The sequence below is a fragment of the Panthera pardus genome, unplaced genomic scaffold, assembly GCF_024362965.1.
Source record: "Panthera pardus isolate Hobbes unplaced genomic scaffold, ASM2436296v1 HiC_scaffold_12, whole genome shotgun sequence".
In the NCBI taxonomy this organism is placed as follows: Eukaryota; Metazoa; Chordata; class Mammalia; order Carnivora; family Felidae; genus Panthera; species Panthera pardus.
The window spans coordinates 93,385,916-93,401,821 of NW_026526677.1; the positions used below are offsets into that span (position 1 = coordinate 93,385,916).

At 50.8% G+C, this 15,906-nt stretch overlaps 2 protein-coding genes across 2 annotated transcripts in view; both read left to right on the forward strand.

The window, feature by feature from the left end:
* Nucleotides 1–2,446, forward strand: part of MSANTD2 (Myb/SANT DNA binding domain containing 2) — a 31,928-nt gene extending 29,482 nt beyond the window's left edge. Inside the window, 1 exon segment of the mRNA XM_019433450.2 lies at nt 911–2,446. Within this exon segment, the coding sequence (XP_019288995.1) occupies nt 911–1,763 (853 nt within the window). The 3' untranslated portion in view covers nt 1,764–2,446.
* A 3,987-nt stretch (nt 2,447–6,433) lies between these two features.
* On the forward strand, nt 6,434–15,683 carry LOC109257391 (endothelial cell-selective adhesion molecule). Its single transcript, XM_019433454.2, has 7 exons — nt 6,434–6,663; nt 10,120–10,307; nt 11,594–11,795; nt 11,996–12,151; nt 14,097–14,219; nt 14,486–14,612; nt 14,848–15,683. Exons 1-7 carry the CDS (start codon nt 6,594–6,596, stop codon nt 15,161–15,163), a joined length of 1,182 nt encoding a protein of 393 aa, XP_019288999.2. The 5' UTR covers nt 6,434–6,593; the 3' UTR covers nt 15,164–15,683.
* Nucleotides 15,684–15,906: the final 223 nt, after the last annotated feature.

Below are 15,906 nucleotides of genomic sequence, written 5' to 3' on the forward strand. Positions count from 1 at the left end.
TTTTAGACAAATAGAAAATGTCATTTTGTTTTTGCATGAGGTCATTAGTCCTAATCAACTGTATATTTTCCTACAGCAAACACATATGGGCCAAAATTATTGAACTTTAAGAATTTCGAGGTTAGAAATTAAGCTGTTCATTATTTTAATTGATACTGAATACCTTTTTGAATACAACATCCTTTGTCTGCTTTTGGTACTTAGGTCTGAAGGCCACCATGTGCATTATAACAGCCACTTTATAAGTCACTCAGAGAAAGGCAAATACCATATGATTTTACTCATATGCGGAATTTAAGAAACATACAAGCAAAGGGAAGGGGTTACCAGAGGGGAGGTAGGTGGGGGATAGGTGAAATAGCTGAGGGGGATTAAGGAGTGCACTTGTGATGAGCACTGGGTGATGTATGGAATTGTTGAATCACTATATTGTACACCTGAAACTAATATGACACTATGTTAACAATAGTGGACTTAATAATAATAATTTTTAAAAACTCTTGATCCTTGGGATCCTTGGGATCAAGACCCTAGGATTTCTGAAACCCTAGGGTCTTAACGTATCAATAGTTACTAGGTTTAATATAGCCAGACTATTGAAGTAATGGAAAGCAGTTTGTCATTAATTCCTAGAAATTTCCTAGGAAGAGTGTTTCTCAGATTTTAATACTATGATTATCTAGACCTGCACTGTCTGATAAGGTAGCCATTAGTCACATGTGGCTATTTAAACTTAATTTCAAATTATGATTAAAAATGTAATAGTTCACTCACACTAGCCACATTTTCAGTGCTAATGGCTACCATATTGGACAGCACAGGTGTAGAACATTTGCATCATTGCAGAAAGTTGTGTTGGACAGTGCTGATCTAGACACCTGGAGAACATGACTTGTGTTTCTCTTTCCAGGAAGAGAGACATCATGCAAAATATCGTACAGATTTTGGAATCAGTACAATTGAAATGGGAACTGTTTCAGAGCTGGACAGACTTTTCAAGGCTTCATCTTTCTAATAAACTGGCCATTTTTGGAATTGGTTATAACACCCGTTGGAAAGAGGATATCCGTTACCATTATGCTGAGATCAGCTCCCAGGTGCCCCTGGGTAAGCGACTCCGGGAGTACTTCAACTCCGAGAAGCCCGAGGGACGGATCATTATGACCCGCGTGCAGAAAATGAACTGGAAAAATGTTTACTACAAATTTTTAGAGATCACCATTAGTGAAGCTCGGTGCCTGGAGCTGCACATGGAAATTGACTGGATACCCATTGCCCATTCCAAACCAACTGGTGGGAACGTTGTTCAATATTTATTACCAGGAGGCATTCCCAAAAGTCCAGGCCTTTATGCCATTGGTTATGAAGAATGTATTGAGAGGCCCCCCTCACCCCACATGGAGCGACGTTCCCTAGACCCAGGAAAGGAGGGCCGGGTTGACTTGGAGACCCTGTCAGCACAAGCCTCATTACAGGTGGAAATCGAACCCACCCGAATAATCTATTGCTACCTCGGGATTGCTGAGGTCAGGACTCTCCAGCAATGCTTATTTTTACATTTCCAAGCAAATACCAAAACCTTCAGCAAAGATTGGGTTGGTATTAATGGGTTTTTGTCTCAGAACTGTATTGTGGATCCTGGAGTTTCCCCCAAATCCATCTATATCAAATTTGTCGAAGTAGAGAGGGATTTTCTTTCCGCTGGCTCTTTAGTTGAGTGCCTGGAAAAAGCCATTGGATACCCCTTAAAATTTAACAACTGAATGTCATCCTTCATAAGGATTTGGGCTCTTACCTCCCTCTTCTCTACTCACTTTCCATTACTCAGACTGCCCCTCATCCAGATGCTGCCATCAGACTCTTCATGGGAATTCTTTCCACAATTGGGCCAGTACAACTTCTACGGAATCATATTAGACTTTGGGCAGAAAAAACAGACCTCACCTGAAAATGCTCATTTTGAGCAAGCAAGATATACAGCGAACTTGCATGGTGGGTCAACTGTTTCTTTTTTAAAAACAAAAAACAATTTTTAAATGGATTTTAGAGCCCTAATATAAACAAATGTAGGTACATTCCATATTGGACAAAACTTATACTTTGAGTTTCATATGAAATTGAAAAATTGTATTTTTTTCACAATGTTTCATTTTTACACATCTCTATGTCTCTATATAAGTGTTATTTACAACCCTGAATAAATAAGCAATAGATAATGGCAAGTTAAATCTTGAGTCACCGTAAATAAGACTGTTTTTCAATATCACCCTTAGCTATATTGTATATAATTTAGAGTTTCATTTTTTTCACCAACCAAGTGTTTTGCTATTCCCGATCAGTGTTGCCTGCAAAGACCTTTGTTTCTGTGATGTACCAACTTTATGGTTGTGTTACCATTTAAACTTTTTAACAAAGAAATTATTAAAGTAATTCTTGACCTCTTGGAGTACTAGTTGAGCTTTTTGTAGCAGAGCTGAGAATGTATGGAACAAATGGGGCATTTCATTTCATATTTCCTTTTTTTTTTTTTATTTTAAATGACTAGGATATTCCTGCTGACCCTAAGCATGTGGATTTGTAAGAGATTTTCATTCCTCATCTTTACACTCAGTAGTCAGGGGCGACTCTCTCAAAGAGTACAAGTGGAGAACTGTCATCATGCTGTTTACAAAAAAGGAGAGACGATCCAATAGAAACACCCAAAACGTTTTTGAAAGTGATCCACAGGGTAGGAGGTTGTAAGAAAGGAGTCCATTAGGAAAGTGGTTATCACATTTCGATCTCTCAGGGATTTCTTTGCATCAACTAGCACTTTACTTAGAGGTTAGTGCTCTTCACTAACGACTAGATTACTAGAAGGGCAGTCAAGGATCACTTTGGTCTTATGGCCAAGACTTGTTAGATTGATGATTTATCTTTAATGAGTCCCCCAACATCTCGCAGGTGCTCTGCTTTACACTGACTGCAAATCCAGGTAAGAGCTCTAATTTTCCCCATTTTTTAATACTATTGAAGATAAAATTGCACATTGATAAAAAATATTCTTTTCCTTCCTGCACCCTGGTCTCAAATCAGTGGTTTTCTCATCCTGATACCTCTTGGCTTGTTGAAGCTTATTTTTCAAATGGCTAGAGGGCTTCTAATCAGTGGGATGACTTTTATGAATGTCATTTTAGTCTGGGTTTAAGGAGTTGGCTGTTTTCTGATAGAAGCTGCTAAACAGGGTTTGCTAGTCGGGGTGCCTGGCTGGCTCGGTTGGTAGAGCATGCAATTCTTGATCTGGGGGTCATGAGTTCAACCCCCACATTGGGCGTAGAGATTACTGAAAATGATTTTTTTTTAATGGATGCTAGTTCAGTAAGAGTATAAATATTCTTGGAATTTGAGTGTAGCACCTCTTCTCCCTAGGTACAGTCTGTAGGTATGGGCCTTATGAAATTCTCATGAGCTTGCTTTTCTTTGAAACTTGGAATTACAGACCTAAAGGCTGAGGCTGCACTGACCATCTTATAGCAGTAATTTCTTAATATTTCAGCGCTAAGTGCTGCAGGAAAATGCATTTCCAGAGTACCACACGGTATCCCCGAAACTTTGCCACTGACAAACCCCCAAACCAATGTGCTTCATGCATTTTTTCCACTCTATCCCACTTCCTGCTGCTGTTTAGTTACTTAGCTGGGGCAGATCATTTGGGGAACGTTTAGTGAGGATGTTTCAGACTGACCTAACATTACTGAGAATGGGGCACTACTAGACCACTGTGAGGAGCACGAAGAAGATGGCCAAGACTGGATCCAGGATCCAGTATGTTTTCACCATTTGGCTTCGGACGGATGAGCCGTAGCAGCAAGAGGACAAAACTGAACACTGGGAAATGGACGCTTGGAAAGAAAGTAGCTGCTGTTAACTGAATATCTAGTTTCTTTGTCCAGAACAATCTAGAAGAGAGGATAGCAGGGAATCAGATAACTATATGAGCTTTGCAAAATAAAACGGGGGGGGGGGTGAGGGGGCTTTAATGAAGCCTTATAATGAGTCAAGGGGGACGGAGACCCTATGTTCAGACATAAGAATCAGCATGAGAAGATACTTTGAGATATGAGGTATAATTGGAAGAAATACTAGTGACCTGCACGTCTCTTAAATACGAAACTATGAACTTAGCTCTTGCATGCAACATGTTTGTGGAAGCAGGCTCCAGGTCACTCACGGGTTATCTGCCAACATTCTCATTTTACACAAGGGTAGAGAATAGGGTTCGTCCCAAAATGCATCTTGGCACTTTCAGAAAGGAATAGAGCTGCTCTGCTAACTGCTGTCACTTTGACTGGCTCAGGGTCAGCAGAAAGAAGTGGTTGGAATAGGCGTTCCAGTGGGAAATGTTTTGGTTGGGGTCAAGGGCGGTGAAAGAGTCCTCACAGGACTGCCCCTGTGTCACATGGAGATTTTCACTGCCTACACATCTTTGGTTGCAGCTTTACTTCTGATGTTGCAAGTTATTTGGGATCTAAATTCCAAAGGAAAAGTTGGCTACAGAGAGTGTGTATATTGAGGCTCTAATATAGCACTTGATAGGTATGAGCACAGCCTGCGAAATTGGTTGCTTTGGCGTTCCTGAGATGCAGCCAAAAGACTTTGTACTTTCTTGGAGGGAGTTACTTATTAGGGGTACATTAACCCTGGTGTGGAAATGAAGGAGGAATGTTTACAGGAGCTGGTTTGCAGTGTAAACTAAAGGAAAATTTGAGTGTGATAGAATAGAAAAACCAAACCAACAGCCCCCTCCCCTAGTACACACACACACACACACACACACACACACACACACACACAAAACACCTTGACAGTCTAAGCTTGTAGGTCCTCGAATAAAGGTATGAGACTGGCAGTAATCTATTTCTGTTGCCTTTGCTGCCGCTGAGCTGCCAAGTATTAGATTCCAGGGGTTACATGAGCGGTCTGGTGTTTGCATAGGCATTGCTCAAAGCCACTGCATGGCAGGTATTTGAAGAGCAGCCAGCAAAGTCACGCTAGGAAGAGGCATCTGAAAGGGTCTGTGGGGCACTGTGTACAAAAAGATCTTGTGCCGTGCAAGCACAAGGACCACACTCGGTGTTAAAACAGTGCAGAACTGTATGTGGAGTAAATGGAATCGGAGCCCTGACTGCTTTTCTTCCCAGTCCACTGCCACTCGGAGCAGGCAGCGCCAATGATTCTTTGTTATGCTTTCTGCCCCCGGTGACCTTTGCTCGGCGGTTAAGCTGTGCCCGGATGTTTGAAGCATCCGTATTTTGGCTGCTGGACAGAGAAGCTAGAACAGGTGCGTCCCCTTCTGTAAGGGAGCTGCGGCCGCCAGAGGGCGCAGAGGTGCCTCTGGACAGACCCGGCGGAGGGGCGAGAGTGTGGGGGGCGGAACGGTTAAATTAAATTCGCAGCGAACGCGATCTAGTCCCGGGAATTAAAGGATCAGAGCCGGCACGATGACGGATAAGGGACAGTGAAGATACAAGGATAAAGAAATGGGGGGACTTTGTCCAGTTTACCTTCCCACAGCTGCTCCTTCCTCCCCAGTCAGCGTAAGGCCTATAAACCATTCTGGCTGGAGGTGAGGAGCTGGGAGCCGAGCTCCTGTTTCCTCAGTTTCCTGCTCAGCATTGCTCCAGTCCTTTCCCTGCTAGGGGTGTGGGGCACAAGACCCGGTCACCTTGAGGGCTGGGTTTTAGGGGGTCTCCGAGGACCTGCGGAGAGCGCCTCTCTTCGCCGCCCGCAGGTGCAGACGGTCCCCGCGCGCACCTGCGGGCGCGGCCCTAGGCCTGCCGGGTGGCAGCTGCGGGGGGCCCCTGCGAGGCAGGGTGGAGGCGGGGCGGCCGCATCTCTTCCCCGCCCGGCTCCGAGGAAAGCAGCTATTGCGAGCGGGAGAACCGCGCCCCTTCCCGCCGCTCCGCCCCACACACTTCGGAAGCGCAGTGGCTCCGGGACAACGCGGCTCCCCTCTTCCTCCAGGAAGGCTGTCCGGCTTAGGCCGAGGACGCGGTCCCCCCAAGCCCGGAGCCAGAGCCCAGGCCGGCTACGGTGTCAGGCGTGCGGGTGGCTCCTGGACGTCGGAGGATCCCCAGACCTCCCTCCCTTCCCCGTCTTCCGTTCCCACCCCAAGCGAGCGGAGGGGGGAGGGCATGGCCCCAGTGTGGCAGTTCGGGACCTTCCCGTTTCCCCTGGCCCCCGGCGGGCTGTGGGGGCTGTGGGGACACCGCCACTTACCGACCCCACCCTGCGTTCTGCCTGGGCGGAGGCCGCTAGGTCCGGCCGTCGGAGCGCGGGAGCCCTCCCCAACCCCCGCCCGCGGAGGGTCACCCGCACGCCCCGCCCGGGGAGACCGCGACCTCTCCGCCCCCTCCGGACGCCCCGCCCCCCTGTCCCCGTCGGTCCCCACCCCGCCGGCTGGACACGCGCGCACAGACTCCGGCTAGAGCCGCCCTTGGTGTCAGTGGCCGGGCTCCCGCGTCCGCCCCAGCTGCGGAGCCGCCTTAGCACCTGTCGGTCGCTGAGTCCCGGAGCCGGCGCCCCTGACTCCGTCGGGGCCAGGAAGGGGGGCCATGGTTTCCCTGCCCAGGTCCCCAGCGACCAACTTGCTGCGGTTTTTGTTCCTGGGGCTGAGTACCCTCGGTGAGTGCCACCCGGGACCGGGGGGGGGGGGGGTAACTTGAGATGGGAAATGGGATGAATACAGCCCCCGAGGGAGGTGGTTTGGGGCACTGGTGAGGAACTGGATGGAAGGGGACTCCCGCCTCTGACTCTCGTCCTCCTCCCCACACACTCCTCCGCCCTCTCCGCACCCAGGGAGGGCATCGCTGGCTGGTATTGACTTCTGTCTCCGTGTCGTCCTCGACAGCTACCGCTTTGGGTGCGGTGTGTGTGTAGTAGGGGAGAGGGGCAGGGCATCTAGCTGGGTAGACCTCTACCGGAGATGTGGGAACATTCCTCATGCGTACTCCCCACCTCCACCCAGCAGAGCCGGATGAACTGAGCTACTAGATGAGACACTGGCTAAAGAGCTTAAGGACTTAACTCCAGCCCCCCTCATATCCCCCACCCCCCACACAAGCTGATGTGCAAGAACCCCCAGGAATTCCCTGGATCCCAGGCTTAACAAACGCACTTCGTGTCAATTCCCCGGCCCAGATCCTCTCTCTAGCCCCCTCCTGCTTCCTGCCCTGGGAATAAAGGGAGGTGCCCCAAAAGCATGACCGTGAGGTCACTTGGGACACAGGAAATGGGGGAGGGGTTTGAATGCCTAGAGGAGCAGAATTGTGACCCCCCCCCCCCCCAAGAGGTCCACCACCCCCATTGGTTCCCAGAGCCAAAGGGACAAAGGAAATAGAGAGGAAGTTCCTCAAAGAGTCAGAGAGGAAGGGTGCCTCCTTGGAGCAAGTGCCTAAGGAGTGTTGAGGGCTTCCATTCCTACATCTGGAGGGAAAAGGACCCATCATGAACTAAGCCCATTCTAAACTCCTTTCACTTACTCCAAGGCTTTCTTGCCATCTCTTTTCAAGGGTCCCAAATAGGGTGAAGGGTGAGTTTGTCAAGGTCAACTTTAACCCCTTATTTCTCTCACTTTGGAAGTCACCAGATGCAGAGAGCTATGGAGTGCAATTCAGTCACAGTGATGGGGTCTGAGATGGGAACACCTAATGCTCACCCGTGCCCCCTTTAGCTTTGTGCTGCAAGGTGTGGGGACATGAAGTGGGTCCCCAGACAAAGAGGGCTCTAGAGCAGCCCACCGGCCGCACTGAAGATGGAACATCTTTCTGCCCCTCTAGGCTTCGTGGGCCTACTCCAGGATCTCTTAACTTCTCAGGTCCCTTCTCCCAAGGTCAACCTCAATGCCCCTTTCCCCTTCTGCGTTTCCCCCATCTCCCTGCTGGGCATTCGGGAAGCAAGGGAAGAGAAAAGTCCAAGTTCATTGCTTGGGCCTGGTCTACATCTCTCCTGTAACATCTTCGTTTTCTATCCTAACTTTGAACCCCAGTTTTTACAGGACAGCCCAGGCTCAACGTCCCTAGCAGGCCACTGCAGGAGGGCTGCTGACCTCTCCGTGGCTGCTCTAGAGTTAATGGCACTCTGGCCGCCACCGGGCGCTTGGGGCAGGCATCCACTCTGCTGGGCTAGGCTGCACTGGGCTCTCCCGGAGGCCAGTCTGTTCCGCGCTCCTCCGCGGTTCTGCGCTGCTGCCCCTGGGGCGTGAGAAGCCGGCGGGGGGAGTTTCTCAGAGAAAGGGAGACTAAAAATAGTAGCCCCGGGAGCGGGCCCATTTTTGTGCTCTTTACGCCCTTGCCTGCTCTCTCACTCTGGTCTCAGAGTGGGCCAGAAGGGTCCCTTTCTTGGGGTGCCCCTGTGTCCTGCACTCAGACCCACTACTCCAGTGTCCTCTCCCCAGGGCACCACGGACCTTGTGAGCGAAAGGGGTTTCTGCTGCAGCGGGCACCCAGACCCGAGGGCAGGGAAGCCTCGGGCCCCCTTCAGCCATTGGTTTCTGACAGGGGCATGTGCCCAGACCCCAGTGTGTCCATCACTATCTTTTACCACCCCTAGTCTTCCTTTTGCAAAGTGGTAGGATAAATGCAGGACCTGGGGGAGGACGTCGGGGTCGCCTGTGGCGAAGAAGCTCTTGCCTCTCCCGGGACCCAGGCAGGGTTCCCAAGGGGAAATGTTTGTGGTCTCTCGGGAGTGTGCTCCAGAAAGGCCAGGGAAGATCCGGCACTGCCCGAAGGCCTCCCGGCGTCCCCGGCCTCCCCGCTCGGCGAGCAGCGGGCCAGGTCCCCAGGGGGGTCGGGCTCCTTGAGGCAGAGGTTGTTTTCGCCTCTAGAGCCTCCGGTCTAGCTGCGCCTCCGTCATTGTCTTCTGCCTTATCACCGGGCACAAGTTTCCCGCCCGGCCCGCGGGGACCCGCCAGGAAATGGATAAGGGGGGTGCGGCGAAGGCCAAGGAATAGGGCCGGGGGTTCTGTAAAGACGCACAGCCGGAAAGCCGTGGGGGTGGCGCGCATCCTGGCCGGATCTGCGCCTGGCCCTTAGAGGCCTTTAGGGCCTGCTCCTGGAGGGCGGAAAGCCGGGCCTGCGTGCGGCCTCTGTCCGCGCCTTGGCCGCCTGGTCACCATGTAGAGATGGCGTCTCAGATTCCAATGCAGAGTGCTGAGGCCAAGGACTACGGTGGCCAGCATCCTCAGGCCTGGTCGGGTACAAGCCCGAGGTTATTCGCCCGCCCCCGGAAGGGTTTAGCATTGGGCTGCTCCATTGCCTCTCTGAAGGGCAGATACTGCCCATTGCCTCTGAAGGGCAGAACGTGAATGTTTCTGGACGCCATCGTGCAAGCATAGATTCCATTGTCCTCTCCTTGAAACTGACACCCCAGTCCACCGCCTGAACTCCATACGCAAGCAGACATAAGTTTTGTACTTGATTATCAGGGGACCATCATGCGTGTTCCCGCTCTGCCAAGAGTTCCTGTAACCTCACAGGACCCGTCCGGATCGCCTGGACCCAAAAAGGGCCCCCTTCTGGGTTCTCAACTCTCCGCTTTCCTGGGGAAGTCCCTGGGTCGGGACTGAGCCTGGGGGCCTGGGGAGCACTACCGTCAGTGGGCCAGGTGGAGCGCTAGATCAGAAGGAGCCGCGCGGGTTAATCGGTAACCCGGTAACCGGCAGGCCTTCCAACCCCCTCTGCGCATCGCTGGCGACCCTCAGCAGCATCGAGACCCATTCTAGCCCAGGGAAATTGGGGGAGCAAGTGGGCTATGCAAAGTGTAGATGAAAAGTGTTAAACCTACCCTTCCTCTCAGATGTCTTCCCCTCCCCACTGGAAATCTGCCCCCTCTTCCTGGTGCTCTGAAATCTGGATATCAATAAATGCACAGAAATGTGTCCCTAACCCTGTTATGAACCCAGGAGCTGAGGTTGTGGAGAATAAGGTCTGATAAAATCCCAAAGCAGGACACTAGGTCTGCCGTCCCTGGGCAGTGTGGGATCTTGCAAGGTTTGTCCTCTCCTCTGCTGCCTTGGGCAGGGCCCTCAGGCAGAGTGGGAAGCCAGCCCTCCGTGCTCACACCTGTGGCTCTTGTCCCCAGCGTCCCCCTCGCAGGCCCAGCTGGAGCTCCACGTGCCCGCTGGCCTCACCAAGCTGAAGGCGGTGGAAGGAGCAGAAGTAGTGCTCCCGGTGTGGTACACCCTGCAAGGGCAGGTGTCCTCCGGCCAGACGTGGGAGTTGCTCGCTGTGATGTGGTTCTTGGAACAAGAAGGGAAGGATCTGAACCAGGTGAGGGAGCAAAGCATCTCAGCCAGAGGCTGGCTACACCCTGTGACTGAGGGCAGGGAAGAACTGAGGAGAACAGGAGGGGTGGCCAGGGAATGGGGGACAGGGAAGGAGTTTCAGGAAAATACACGGTCCCTCATGGGCTCAGTTTTTGTTCTGAGCTTGGAGGCTGCCCCAAAGAATTTTCTTGTCCCCAGTTTTCCCTAGAAATCCAGCACACGAAACACTGGAAAGTGGAAAGGCATTTTGCTTTGCTTTGCTTTGAGGAGGGGCAGTGAGGATTGGGGTTTGAGGAGGGAGGAAGGGTTAGGGCAAGTATTACATCATTTTAAAAAGCTGAGCATCACCCTATTTTCATCTTCTCTGTGCTTTGGACACTGTCACAGGCCACTTCTCTTCCCACGTGATTATCTGTCCTGCTGCCCCTTCATACACTCCTTTGAGAGGCAAGCGGTAGGCTCCTGTCCCACCCCCCCTCCATCTCCTAACCTCAGACCTATTCTCAGAGGCAGATTTACTCAGAAGCCAATGAAATGTCATTTTCAGAGCCCCCTATTTGCATGAGCTCCTCCCTAGGCTCTGAAAAGTATGTTCTAGAAGTCATTTGATAAATAGGGGGTATGTGTGACAGAAATTGAGATTACAGGGGTAGATGTAAGTTTTGCAGGGCCTGAACTTATACATAGGGAAGGGGGGACATCTTCAAGAAAAAGAAGATTAAAAAAAGATATTTAAAAAATCCTGGATCGGGGCGCCTGGGTGGCTTGGTCGGTTAAGCGTCTGACTTCGGCTCAGGTCATGATCTCACGGTCCATGGGTTCGAGCCCCGCGTCGGGCTCTGTGCTGACAGCTCAGAGCCTGGAGCTTGTTTCAGATTCTGTGTCTCCCTCTCTCTCTGCCCCTCCCCTGTTCATGCTCTGTCTCTCTCTGTCTCAAAAATAAATAAACGTTAAAAAAAAAATCCTGGATCTATCCCTGAATTCTAAGTTTCTTTCATAAATACCCCCTGTTTACATTATCCCTCACCCATTATACCACCTTTCTAAACACCCCAAGTGGGAGATAAAGAGACAAGGCACAGGGGATCAAGAAGCGTCGTGGTAAAGAGGACCCAGGGCCAGTGAGGGTGGCTAGGGGGGAACAGGGTGAATGGGGAGCTGGTACAGGTTGGAGGGGATGGGTGCAGGGGAGGAGCACTTGAAGACTGCCAGTGTGGGGGAGGGGATTGGCTGAGCCCGCGGGCACAGTGCATACATGTGATAACCGGGAGGCGTCGTGCCCCACACCAGGTGTTGGCGTACATCAGCAAGACCATGACAAGCAAACCTGGGGTATCCCTGGTCTACTCCATGCCCTCCCACAACGTGTCGCTGCGGCTGCAGGGCCTCCAGGAGAAAGACTCTGGGTCCTACCGCTGCTCTGTGAATGTGCAAGACCATCGAGGCATAAATGGGAGCCACAGCAGCAAAACTTTAGAACTCAGTGTGCTGGGTAAGTGTGAAGCACACACTTTGCAATACCGCCCCAGCCCCCAGGGAGGTCAGGCAGGTCTCTCCCAAAAGGCTGCCTGTAAAGGTTGGAGGAGGGCAGATGGAGTGACAGAAGAGGGAGGCGGGGAGTGTAGGAGGTGGTGGAGGTGGGGGTCTGTTGGTTCCTGGGGATTGAATTTTTAACCTGTCTCCCTGCTTTAGTTCCTCCAGCTCCTCCGTCCTGCCGTCTCCTGGGTGTGGCCCGTGTGGGGACCAACGTGACCCTGAGCTGCCAGTCCCCCAGGAGTAAGCCAGCTGCCCAATACCAGTGGGAGCGGGCACCCCCATCCGCCCAGGTTTTCTTTGCACCAGTTTTAGGTGAGGGAACTTCTGGAGACAAATGAGTGTGTGGCTGGGGCAGGGAAGGATGAGAGGTACCAGGGGAGGAGGTGGTTGTGAAAAGGGGAGGCAATGCTGCCAGGTACTGGGGTGGAGGAGGACGTGGGGAGAAGGGTGGAAAAAGATGGCCCACCAGATGCAGGCACTGTGTTCAGGGCTTCTGCATGCTATGTACTTTTGTTACTGAAGAGGGTCTAGAGCAGATGATCTGCATTCGAATTCCAGCCCGGCCATTGACTAGCTGTGTGACTCTGTGCTTCCATTTCCTCATTTATTTATTTTTATTTTCAAAATTTTTACTGTTTCTTTTTGAGGGAGAGAGAGAGAGAGAGTGTGAGTGGGGGAGGGTCAGAGAGAGAGAAGGAGGGGCAGAGAGAGGGAGGGAGGGGCAGAGGAAGGGGGAGGGGCAGAGAGAGAGGGAGACAGAATCTGAAGCAGGCTCCATCCAGGCTCCCAGCTGTCAGCACAGAGCCCAACACAGGGCTCGAACTCACAAACCATGAGATCATGACCTGACCCGAAGTCAGACGCTTAACCAACTGAGCCATCCAGATGCCCCTCCATTTCCTCATTTGTAAAATGGGGATATCACAGCCCTGATTTGAACACACCAGCTACAAAACATATTTGGGGACAATTGGAACGTTTTCGATATGGATAATTAGATAGTTATTATTAGGTATTAGATCATTCTTTTAGAGAACTATTAATTTATTGGGTGTGGCAATGGTATTGTAGTTATGTGGTCAGGGTCCTTATTTTTTGGAGATTCATGCTGAAGTGCTTATTTTTAAATGTCTCACAAAAATTCTTTGGGGCTCCTGAGTGGCTCAGTTGGTTAAGTGTCCAACTTGGGCTCAGGTCATGATCTCACAGTGTGTGGGTTCCCAGCTCAGAGCCTAGAGCCTGCTTAGGATTGATTCTCTGTCTCCTTCTCTCTCTGCCCCTTCCTCGCTCATGCTCTGTCTCTCTTTCTCTCAAAAATAAATAAACATTAAAAAAATTTAAAAAAATCTCATGAAAAGAGAAATGAAATAAATATAGCAAAATGTTAGCAATTGTTGAATCTAAGTAGCGGGTATATGAGTTTTCAATTTGTCCCTTTTTCTACTTTTCATTTGACCAATTTTATAATGGGTTTATAAATATATAAAAATATATTTATTTTTTAAGCTACTTTTTTTTTTTTTTTTTTTAAATTTTACAGAGGGGGAGGAGGGGCAGAGGGAGAGAGGGAATCTTGAGCAAGCTCCACACTGAGCGGGCTCAATCCCAAGACCCTGGGATCAAGACCTGAGCTAAAATCGAGGTCAGACACACACCGACCCAGCCCCCCAGGCTTCCCAAAAGTTGTGTTTTTTTTTTTTTTTAAACAGTGTTTATCTCATAGGTTTGTTGTGAAATTTTCACAAGTTTGTACACATAAGGGACTTAGTCTCTGGCATAGAGTAAGCAACCAATAAACTTTAACTGTTATAATAATTATTTCATATAATCCTTTTAATGCCATCATGGAGGTCATATTACCCCATTTTATAGATGAAGAAATTGGGCCCCAGGAAGAGGAAGTAACTTGTTTAAAGTCACATGGCCTATTCGGGAGCTCAGGTTTTCTGATTCCTAGCCTAATATTTTCTTTTTCACCACACCGCCAATCTGGAACAGAAGTAAAACTGATATTTGGGTTTCTCTGGGCATCAATTCCTCCTTAAATCTTTTTAGATTTCAGTTGGGGACACTGGGCAGAAGAAATGGAGAGGGGCATGGAGCTAGCAGCTTTGTACGTGGGGGGAGAACTCAGCATGGCGGTCACAACTTTTCCCACCATGAGTCTCCCAGAGAATCAAAGAGGGCATCCTGGAAGGGGCAGAATTTTTCAGTGGGAAAGAAGGTCCCTGGACTGATGGTCAAATTGTGTCCACAGATGCCATCCGGGGGTCTTTAAGCCTCACAAACCTTTCCAGTTCCATGTCCGGAGTCTATATCTGCAAGGCCCACAATGAGGTGGGCAGTGCCCAGTGCAATGTGACCTTGGAAGTGAGCACAGGTCAGTGAGGGGTAAGTGTGGTTAAGGAGAAGATTGGTCACTGGTGGGGGTGGGGCTGCAAGAGGAGAGGAGGCCTGTCTGCTTGTCCTGGTCAAATGTTTGTACAAATGTTTGGTCACTGGCTGGCTGACCATTTCCTGCTGACAGTCAACCCCTCTTCTTAACATGGAAAAAGAGAAAAACTGTTAATGGTGGCAGTGGGGTAGTGGGATTGGAGGGAGTGGAGAACGGCTGGGGATCTCCCTCTGACACCAAGGTCTCCCCAGGGCCAGGGCCTGCTGTTGTTGCTGGAGCTGTTGTAGGCACTCTGGTTGGACTAGGACTGCTCGCTGGGCTGGTCCTCTTGTACCATCGCCGGAGCAAGGCCCTAGAGGAGCCGGCCAATGACATTAAGTAAGTGTCCCCAGTCTCTGTCCCAATGGGGTTCTCCTAGCTTCCCTCAGCTGGGAGTTCAGGCAGCTGTCATCTAAAGGAAAGGTGGGCAGTGACTGAAACATCATTCCATTGGGGGATTTTAAGGGAGAGGAGAGTGAACTGGTGTGTGAGGGGGGAGTAAGACAAAGCAGGTAGAAATCCCCCCTCTTCCCCCATCCAGCTTCTGACATCTTATTGCTTCTTTGATGACTAGGGAGGACGCCATTGCTCCCCCGACCCTGCCCTGGCCCAAGGGCTCAGACACAATCTCCAAGAACGGGACCCTTTCATCTGTCACCTCAGCACGAGCCCTCCGGCAACCCCAAGGTCCTCCCAGGCCTGGTGCACTGACCCCCACACCCAGCCTTTCCAGTCAGGTGCGGCCCTCACCCAGGCTGCTCAGGACAGATGGGGCCCACCCTCAGCCAACATCCCCCAGCCCTGGTGGGGTGTCTTCCTCCACTCTGAGCCGCATGGGTGCTGTCCCCGTAATGGTGCCCGCCCAGAGTCAGGCTGGGTCTCTGGTGTGATGGTCCAGCCACTTGTCAGCTAAGCTATCTGGTTTATCCCCTTCTTCTAGCGGTCACCCCTAGTACAGAGGACTGAGTCTTGGGAGACCATCTTCTAGACCTCCAGTCCTCTGCCCCCACCTTTCTTTCCTATGGGAAAACTGAGTCTCAGTTAAGACTCAAATTTTCAGGAGGTAGAAGGGGAAGTGGACCTCAGATTATGAAGAGCGTCCGCCCCCTTGCCCAGTTCTCTCAGTGGCTCTAGTGAATGCTGCTGAGGTTGGCTACCTGCCCACTGGGGCCCTGGTGGGGACTGCCAGTCAGGGAGTCCTCCAGGCCCCCTTGATCTGTACTCCACCCCATCTAACATCACCCTTCACTCCTGAGCCAGCTCCCTGCATTCAGATAACCTGTCCTGCTGGCTTGGCTGGGTTTTGCTGGGGCAGGGGATAGAGAAGGTATTTTTTAAACTAACTTGAAATGTCTGTTTTTGTTTTTATTTTGCAAATTTTAATAAAGATGCACTGTGTTTGTATGGAAAGTGAGACTCAAATTGCCTTTTCAAACCCAAGAGCGCTTCTCCACACAGCTTCCCAGAATCTTTAAAAGGGTCATTTGCTATCAGGTGGCTGGGGGAAGGCCCCAGAAGCCTGAGGCTGGGAAGATCCTAATCCACTCTGGGGGGTAAGGGGATGAAATTTGGTGCCCTGTCTGCTAGAGCTTGAGTTCCCAAGGCTTGGGGTGTGGTGCTCTTAATCTCCAGC